Raw genomic sequence first — 9,983 nt, forward strand, 5'->3', positions numbered from 1 at the left:
TGTCTGTGTCTGTCTGTCTGTCTGTGTCTGTCTGTCTGTCTGTGTCTGTCTGTCTGTCTGTCTGTCTGATTGTCTGTCTGTCTGTCTGTCTGATTGTCTGTCTGTCTGTCTGTCTGTCTGATTGTCTGTCTGTCTGTCTGTCTGTCTGATTGTCTGTCTGTCTGTCTGTCTGTCTGTCTGATTGTCTGTCTGTCTGTCTGTCTGTCTGTCTGTCTGTGTCTGTCTGTCTCTGTCTGTCTGTCTGTCTCTGTCTGTCTGATTGTCTGTCTGTCTGTCTGTCTGTATGTATGTCTGTATGTATGTCTGTGTCTGTCTGTCTGTCTGATTGTCTGTTTGTCTGTCTGTCTGATTGTCTGTCTGTCTGTCTGTGTCTGTCTGTCTGTGTCTGTCTGTCTGCCTGTCTGTCTGTCTGATTGTCTGCCTGTCTTGTCTGTCGTGTCTCTCTAGTTCGAACACACACACACACACACACACACACACACACACACACACACACACACACACACACACACACACACACACACACACTGACACGCGACTACTGTCACCACCACCAGCACCACCAACAACCACAACAACGACGACAACAACACACACCTGAACACTTGTACAAGCAGATCCTTGCAGCGGCGGTCCCATCATCAGAGCTGGGTTAATGACGGCAAGCTCAAACCGTTCTTGTTCTGAAAAAATATATAATTGTTCAGTCATTTGGTCAGTAACTTTCAACCACCACATACAAAATATCACTATTCCGTCATTGAGTTAGTTACACCGTTCACCTCCTGCAAACATACTATTGTTTCATCATAGCATGAATGAGTTACTCGAAAAATTAGCCTACTACAAACATAAGGTAGTTCAGTCATTCGGGTGGCGCCCAAGGCTATTCTAAAAAGTGCCTGTCTTTTCGACTTCGATTGGCTGCAGCTATGTCACGAGCGCCCTTCGATTGGCTGTAGCTAGGTCACGAGTGCCCTTCGATTGGCTGTAGCTAGGCCACAAGTTCCATCCGACTGGCTGTACCTAGGACGGGAGCGCCCTTCGATTGGCTGCAGCTAGGTCACGAGTGACATGCGATAGGCTGCAGCTAGGTAACGAGCGCCCTTTGACTCGCTGTACCTAGGTCACGAGTGCCTTTTGATTCGCTGTACTAGGTCACGAGTGCCTTTTGATTGACTGCAGCTAGGTCACGAGCGCCATTCGATTGGTTGCAGCTAGGTCACGAGCGCCCTTCGATTGGCTGCAGCTAGGTCACGAGCGCTCTTTTATTGGCTGCAGCTAGGTCACGAGCGCTCTTTTATTGGTTGCAGCTAGGCCAGGAGCGCCCTTTAATTGGTCGCAGCTAGGTCACGAGCGCCATTCGATTGGCTGCAACTAGGTCACGAGCGCCATTCGATTGGCTGCAGCTAGTTCACGAGCGCCATTCGATTGGCTGCAGCTAGGTCACGAGCGCCATTCGATTGGCTGCAACTAGGTCACGAGCGCCCTTTAATTGGTCGCAGCTAGACCAGGAGCGCCCTTTGATTGGTCGCAGCTTGGCCAGAAGCGTCTTTTGATCGGCTGCAGCTAGGTCACGAGCGCCCTTTAATTGGTCGCAGCTAGACCAGGAGCGCCCTTTGATTGGTCGCAGCTAGCTAGGTCACGAGCGCCCTTTGATTGGTCGCAGCTAGGTCACGAGCACCCTTTGATGGTCGCAGCTAGGTCACGAGCGTCCTTTGATTGGTTGCAGCTAGGCCAGGAGCGCCCTTTAATTGGTCGCAGCTAGGTCACGATCGCCCTTTGATTGGTCGCAGCTAGGTTAAGAGCGCCCTTTGATTGGTCGCAGCTAGGTCACGAGCGCCCTTTAATTGGTCGCAGCTAGACCAGGAGCGCCCTTTGATTGGTCGCAGCTAGGTTACGAGCGCCCTTGGATTGGTTGCAGCTAGGTCACGAGCGTCCTTTGATTGGTCACGAGCGCCCTTTGATTGGTCGCAGCTAGGTCACGAGCGCCCTTTGATTGGTCGCAGCTAGGCCACGAGCGCCCTTTGATTGGCTGTAGCTAGGTCACGAGCTTCCTTTGACTGACAGACATTAACAGAATCGGAGGGTCAATTACCTGTCATTTCTTTCATGAAGTTCCAGGCAGCTCGTTCTGCCAGAGTTTTGCTCTTGGAGTAGACATCCTGCATCTCGGGGTCACTGCAGTACGCTTCGTCACGTGTATGGTGGTGAGACTTGCCCGGTGTCCCTGAGAGTGAACACGGAAAGATAAGATAAGATAAGAGTTCTTTAATGTCCATGTTCATTGTACGCAAACATTATAAGATGCTTGATGGGTTGTTGACAGACCAGCTTTTTTTGTCAGTCCAAGGGGGAGCAAATCGTCTCTTGTTTCGTATTTATTGACCAAGGCCGAAGGCCGCGGTCAATAAATATGAAACAAAAGTCGATATGCCCCCCGAGGACCGACACAAAAGCTGGTCTGACAACAAACCTCCAAACATCGTTTTTGTCATCATTTTGGTAGTGAGAAAATAAGTGCAAAATCAACACAGGGAGCCATGCTTTGAAACACGAGTTCCGTTTTGATAATCACTGGCAATCAAAGCTGGCGTGTGAAAGCAACTTTCTGTGTTTTTGAGTTCATAAAATGTTGGGATGAATATGTCAGGTTTGAGGATGCACAGTTCTGTAGGTTCATCTCGGTATTCCACCCCCTCGGCTTTCAGTTGTAAATATTAAGCTTAGTGATCGAATGTGGAAGCTACGTTGGGTCAAAGGTCACATAAGATTTGCGTCGTGCAGCGAAGGAAAGAATCGCGATCTTGTTTCCGACTCAGTGCCTCTTTGTTTTTCATTAGACCTGTCATTCTGCTTGCTCGGCTTTGTTAGATGTTTGCATATTTTGTTGCTGTTTTCTTTGCTTTTATTATTATTCCTAATTTGCGCTTCGTTTATCGATACAACGTCTTGTGCACGGGTCAAAATATGTGTGTCAGGGGTGAATTGGTTTGACTTGAACTTGACGTTCGTGTTTCTCCGAACGTCTGTGTATCGAAACACAGTTACACGCACTCCATGACTTTGTAAGAAGACAAAACATATCGGTAGGTTTCATTTGTTTGTGATGAGTTTATGACCTTTCATGAAGTAGTTTGGTTTTTTGTTTACTTTTGCCAGTTTGCCAGTTCGTTTGTGGAACTTTGCAAAGCAGTGTCGTGTCGTCTGTTTAGGTCTGGGGAAACGCCAATGAAAAGAGCCGAAAAATCCCCGAGCGTTTCTATTGGGTTTGCTTTTGATTATCCATGTATATAGCCATTCTGATAGACACGTGGGGGAATTCGGGGGCTGTGATTGGATGGTCTCACACATCCGTATTCCGATCATCAAACGATAACGCTACGGAAGTTGGCAATTTTTTGCCGATATCCAAACGGTATCGACAATAACAAAGACGCATGGTTCCGGTTTACCCATCTGTACCACACGATGTTTCAGGACTAAGCTAACAGCACTGATACACTGACAATGTTATTCTACTCAGAAATGTATTTCAGCTTTACAAATGACGATAACATACCTTTTTCTGCTAATTTCCCGATGAAACAGGACTAAACCAATTATTTTCTGTCCCTAAACACCACAAAATGACCTAAGTCAAAAGATGTAGTTCGAACAGGGGGGTGACAAATATTTCATGGAACAGCCGTTTCTGTGTCAATGTGTAGGCCAACCTGTGTGAGCTCATGCAGTTGCTACTGAGACACACTTTCGCATTCGGCTTTTCTTTATCTCGTAACTCCACACTGAATACCCCACTTCCCCTCTAAAGTATTGATGATCGACCCTAGGTACTAACATTCATGAAGACGTTTAAAAAAGAGTGTTTAAAGGCTTACTAACTCGCTCCCGTGTTTACGATGTGTAGTTTGCCCACAATCGATGTCAAATGCATCATAAGGCCATATAATGACGATATGTCGCAATGCGCGGACCATATACATGCATTACAGCTTGTTCTAGCCTCTGAAAAAGTGAGGATGTCAACAAAGACGCGGAGTTATTTCCCTTGCGTCAACGTTACCTCTGTTGGCAAATCTATAAATAGGACGATCTAGATCAAAATAAAAATTCAAATATCTCAACATTTAAGGGGTCCTAGACCACAATATCTTGCAGGGAACTTAATTTAGCATGTCTCCAGCTGTGGGTAAAGCAATTAGCGTGAATAGTCATCAGCTTTCTATGCCTTTAAACTGAGGTTGAAAAATTCGCTTCATGACGAGACAAATAATGCCGACGAGTCGAAGACGAGTCGCATTATGCTTGTTCGAGTCTAAATATCGGACCCTATTGCTACGCTAAAAACTCACTAGCGGTTGTATTGCTTTTCTGACCTTGCTTTGTTCAAATTGTTGTTCCAAACTGGCAAAATGACAATGTTTGCGTCGATGAGTTGATCTCAGGTTTTGTAGCAGACGAGTTTCCGTCTCATTCAAGGGACGTAACCACTCAAATCACATGCAGTTGGAGTTTTTCTTCGAAAGTCAGAAAGCGTGTAGCGGTGTGGCTGCGCGAAAATGATGCGCGTAAGGAATTCGTCTGCTATTGAACCTGAGCCAACGCATCGACACAATAACTGTCATTTTGTAAGTTTGGAACAACAAATCAAGGTCAGAACAGCTATATAATCGCTATTGTGTTTTCAGCGTAGCAATAGGGTCCGCTATTTAGACTCGAACAAGTTAATGCGACTCGTCTTCGACTCGTCGGCATTATACTTGTCTCGTCTAAATATCGGACCCTATTGCTACGCTGAAAACACAATAGCTGTTAATAACCTGCTTCCTGCAACTATGGTAACCGGGGATTTATTGCCTGGGGAACATGAGATTTATTTCCCAGGTGCTTGTGAATGAAAACTCGTGAAAATGATGACAAAGGAATTTGTCTGTTGGCACCACATCGCATTACTCACAACACAAAGACAACAATCAAAAGCATAATCGTACATAAATACACTTCTAAGATCAACTTTTACATAAGCATTTAGATAATGAGCAACATGTATATCACAGTAACTGACACTCTTAAACACGGCGCACCCAAACAGTTGCACAGAACACAAGCAAGCGCTCGATCGGCTGGTAGAGCGGTGTGTGTGGAAACAGAATATGCATGTCCAAGGTAAACGCGGTTTATTGTATCGTTCAGCTGAAGGCAGGCAAACACCGCAACAAGACCAACTTTCTGACAACAACAGCAGCAACAGCAACACCACCAACAAACCTAAAACAACTCTACCTACCTCCGCCTTTCAAAGGCACATACTTACAATCTATGGCCACACACGAGCTGGTCAGCACAACACGCTTGACCGTGCCAGCCTTGGCACACGCCTCGAGAACGTTCAGTGTCCCCTCCACGGCAGGTTTGATAAGTTCTTCCTCGTGCTCGGGGTTCTTCAACGGGTAAGGGCTGGCCACGTGAATCACGTACGTCATCCCTGACACGGCTCTGAGATGTTAAAAAAAAGAAGATGACTGGATTAGTTGTTGTTGTTGTTTTCTTGTGTAGCCTACTCATTTGCTTCATTCCGATGTAAGAAATGTATATGATGTGCAGGTTGGATTAGTGGTAAGGCGTCCGCCCCGTGATCGGGAGGTCGTGGGTTCGAACCCCGGCCGGGTCATACCTAAGACTTTAAAATTGGCAATCTAGTGGCTGCTCCGCCTGGCGTCTGGCATTATGGGGTTAGTGCTAGGACTGGTTGGTCCGGTGTCAGACTAATGTGACGGTGTGAGACATGAAGCCTGTGCTGCGACTTTTGTCTTGTGTGTGGCGCACGTTATATGTCAAAGCAGCACCGCCCTGATATGGCCCTTCGTGGTCGGCTGGGCGTTAAGCAAACAAACAAACAAAACACTGGGTGTGTAAGCGTGTGTGTGTGATCACCTCCCTCTTAACCATTACCTATGGGACGAGCAGAACCTGACAAAACTCGAATGGTAGTTCAAATGACCGTATGTGCTTTTAAGGGCAAGTTACGCAAAATGTGAGAGGTTAAGATTGCACCACAAAGAACTTTCCTGAATGCACAACGCTAAAGTTCAAGATTAAATCGTACATTTCCACTGTTTAAGCCCTTGACATGCCCGGATTTTCTACCATCTTAATTCTTCTGATCACTCTAACTGGTCTCGACAACTCACGGTTCCCATGACTCCGGCTTGTTCAAGTCTGCCTCCACCAGTTCCAGTTTGTGCTTGGCGTCAGGACACAGGTTGTAGAGATGTTTCACCTTGTCCGCGTTTTTCACACAGCGCACCGTTCCGCGCACCACATGACCTGCTTCCTGCAGCTGCTTGACCACGTGACCGGCCAAGTACCCGGATGCTCCTGTCACGAGGATCTTCTCCGCGGAATCTGAAATGTAGAAATATGCAGGCCATATTGCAACGCCTCTTAGGCTAAGAAAAAAACACACAATGTTTCCAATTCCAATTCCATTGCCACATCTGATGTTTTTCCTCCCGACCAAAGAACGAGGTACTATAATCCAAAATCGATTAGAATAGATTATATTAGGACATTGTGCCACCATTTCCACCTGAACGCACAGTCCTTCACGTATAAACAATAATGCTCACCATATCAGGTCTTTCCAGGATTTTGCAAGATCTATTTAATGTTTGACACAACCCAAACATCAATTGTATTTCTGCTTTCCATAGCGTTTAAAGAGTAATTACTTCTACTAGTGTCAATCTTCAAAATCAATTCACCACACAAAGGGATATCAAAACACACACACACACACAACCGTACACACACACACACACACACACACACACACACACACACACACACACACATAAACACACACACACACACACACGTTTAAACACACACACACACACACACACACACACACACACACACACACACACACACACACACATACGCACACACAAACCCCCGAGCAAACTGGAGCAAAACTAAATGTGACCCTCCACCACGAAATGAGTCGCATGTCACCTCGTGCGGTTCTGCGCTAGGTTTAATATTAGTCCGGGGAGTGTCTGGTAACAGTGTGAGGGTCACCTTAGTCACAGGCTTATAACTCAAACAGTTTTCGCTCTTTTCTAAAACGGTTTACACCACTGGATAGAGCATAACAATTTCTTTAGGAAAATGTAAAAATATGAAAATCATGCAAATGTGACATGTGACATGTGACTCATTTCGTGGTGGAGGGTCACAAATACTACAACCTGATGCCAATTTGTCCTGTGATGTTTTCACTGCAGGCGGTGCATTTTGTGGATTTTCAGATGTGACCGTTCCAGGCGTTGTGTCGGGCACAGGATGCTTTGCTGGAGCTTCAGTCATGTTATCCATGGCACTCACTCTCCAAAAACTGTGACAGCAACATCCCTTCATGGCCAGATTTGCTTCTCAAAATCACAACTGTTACCATCACGACTGCTTCAAAAGTAGTTTGCTTGTTTTTTTAGCTCCCGAGCTGTACTAGGAAAATCGCCCACAATGGCTGATTTTTGTAAGGTTGTACGCTTTGGAACTGATGAAAATGATGTCAGACTTTCTGATCATAAACGAAGCCAGTGAAAGTCACTAAATTGTTGTTTAGAAACACATCTTGATAGACATAGCTGCATCATCTTTTCTGGCGCTGCAAAACCAAAAGTGCTGGCACCATTCTGCTGTGTGGCCTTTTGACATGTGTCGAAAGAATGGTCAGAATCACACAGGTACCTCCGCTCGAGTGATTGTTCTCCCACCAGTCAACATTTTCATTCGTGTGTTGTATCACAAAGAATCTCTCAAGTCAACTCATCAGAAGACTTCATCTACAACACACAGTAGTTTCTCCGTCTCTTCCGTCTTTGCGAGGTTTTGTTTTCCTCAATTTTTAAAATCTTACGTCCCCTTCGTCATTCATAAGAATCACCTCCTTCGCGCTAGCTTTTCGTTGTATTTCTGGTTGTTACTCTTCTGTGTCACTTACTTTTGCTCGACTCCTTTTGACTTACTTTTCTTTTTTTGCATATTCAGCTCGTTTTGTGAGCATGTTGTACAAGGTCCTGACTTTGGGTGATCAAAATCTCAAAAGAATGTACTTTTAGAACGCATTTCACGGACAAGACGTCAAACAAATCAAATGACGTCATTGAATCAATGACGTCGCTCATACAGTGTCCAAATTCTAGTCTTGGGCTCAGAGCCTCGGTTAGCCCAAACGCCTGGGTTCACTTATTTTTGTGTGTGTCGTTTTGGGGCATGTTGTTTGTTTTCGTTGTTGTTGTTGTTGTTGTTGTTTATTGTTGATTTGTTGTTGTTTATTGTTGTCGTTGCTGTTTATTGTTTTTGTTGTTGTTGTTGTTGTTTAAGGGGAATGGGGATGTTGCTCAAATGTTTGTATTTCTATGGATAAAAAGGTGTTTAATCCGGTCACAGCCAGATGTCCCAGATGGTTCACTTTCACCGTGCCTGGAAGTAACCATCACTTATAGACGAGGAACCAAATCGGAAAAAGACGCTTAGTTAAAGAGTTTAAGGCACGGGAGGTACTCCCGAGAAAATTTGGTTTCATTTGACAGACAAAATTAATGCATAGTCTCTGAAACAACTTTTGTTGGTACCCAAAAGTGGCAGCAGCTATATATATATATACGCAATTTTAAGATTCGTCCAAAAGATGGATAATAACAACCTGCAGCGGACGGAAGCTGAAAACTAAAGGCAAATAATAGTTCAAACAATCATTCAACTGTATTTATTTGACCTTACACAGACTGTAGGAAGAGGCAAACCGTCTTGAACAATATTTTTCCCCAGGAAGCGACTCCAAGAACACAGAAGACTCGAAGGTGAGTGACAGACCTTGTAGTCTTTCTGTGATAGTAGTAGTCCAGTGGACGATACCTTCCGCCTGTGCTTGGACAAAAGACTGCAATCCGACGGTTAGTTTTCGTTAATATTTCATTTTATAAACAGATCACACGCAACCAAGTGCACTTATCTCATCAATTTAAAGAAGATACAGCAATTTCATACATTATTTTGCCCCAGAAAACTGAACTTCATACAGTTTTTAACGTTGGAACACGGGTGCAAAAGTTCGTCTGCTAGTCCCATTCGAAGAAAGAACATTTCCCAAGCAGTACCAAAACATGAACAGAACACACACTATCCGCCTTTACCGTCACAGCAGAATAACAACATAACTGTGTACTTGATTTTAGTCCAAAACAGGGACACTGACAAGAAGTGTTGACAGAATTGAATGATTTTCCCTGAACTATACAACCGCGCATTGTTCAATCGCCTGCGCAGGTAGACTGGTTGAGTGAATATGATTCGATCAAACTTTCGCACAAAAACTCCTCTTCTCTTTGAATAACTGAAGAAAGGAGGAATAAAGAGGTTACATACCTCGTCTGAAGCGAGCTTTTTTATGACCGCGAACTGAGACCATTATTTTTAATAATCACTGAGACTCGGCATGTAACCTCTACGTATACAGTGCTCATTCTAGACTTTACACCTCGCTTACTTGCAGCTTCATAAGATAAATAAGCCAAGAAACTATATCCTATCCTCGGCTACAAAAGTCGTTTGTCCTTGCACTTCTTTATTCTATGTAAATCGTGTTAACTAGAGAGTTTTGTATCACACATTAAATTTCCTTTTTCCTTCAGTGAAACATAAAACCGCCAAAATCGGTATGCACCCGATTTTTTCAGTGAATGTTCAATAAATATGGCGTACATTGTCAATCACAGTTACATTCTATCTTCTTACTTTATATTGACGGGCATTTTGGAGGTTCAAATGCAACTCTTATGAAAACCAGCACTGCCTGAAAATGCAAGGAAAAGCGATTAAAGGCGTTGTTTTACTAAATGACTCAGCACACAGTTATCGTCTCGCGCATACATTTCTTCACAGGTAGGCCTATCTTTATATATTTTGCACCT

General features: G+C 44.4%; 1 protein-coding gene across 1 annotated transcript in view; it reads right to left on the reverse strand.

Moving 5' to 3' along the window:
* LOC138983587 (uncharacterized) overlaps positions 1-8,144 on the reverse strand; it is a 15,266-nt gene extending 7,122 nt beyond the window's left edge. The window contains exons 1-5 of the mRNA XM_070356862.1: positions 7,257-8,144; positions 6,195-6,408; positions 5,318-5,499; positions 2,099-2,230; positions 598-683 (exon numbers count right to left, since the gene is read on the reverse strand). Coding sequence (XP_070212963.1) covers positions 598-683; positions 2,099-2,230; positions 5,318-5,499; positions 6,195-6,408; positions 7,257-7,425 — 783 coding nt within the window. The 5' untranslated portion in view covers positions 7,426-8,144. The remainder of the gene's footprint in view (positions 1-597; positions 684-2,098; positions 2,231-5,317; positions 5,500-6,194; positions 6,409-7,256) is intronic.
* Between the last annotated feature and the right edge of the window lie 1,839 nt (positions 8,145-9,983).

Source organism: Littorina saxatilis, linkage group LG13 (genome assembly GCF_037325665.1).
Source record: "Littorina saxatilis isolate snail1 linkage group LG13, US_GU_Lsax_2.0, whole genome shotgun sequence".
NCBI lineage: Eukaryota > Metazoa > Mollusca > Gastropoda > Littorinimorpha > Littorinidae > Littorina > Littorina saxatilis.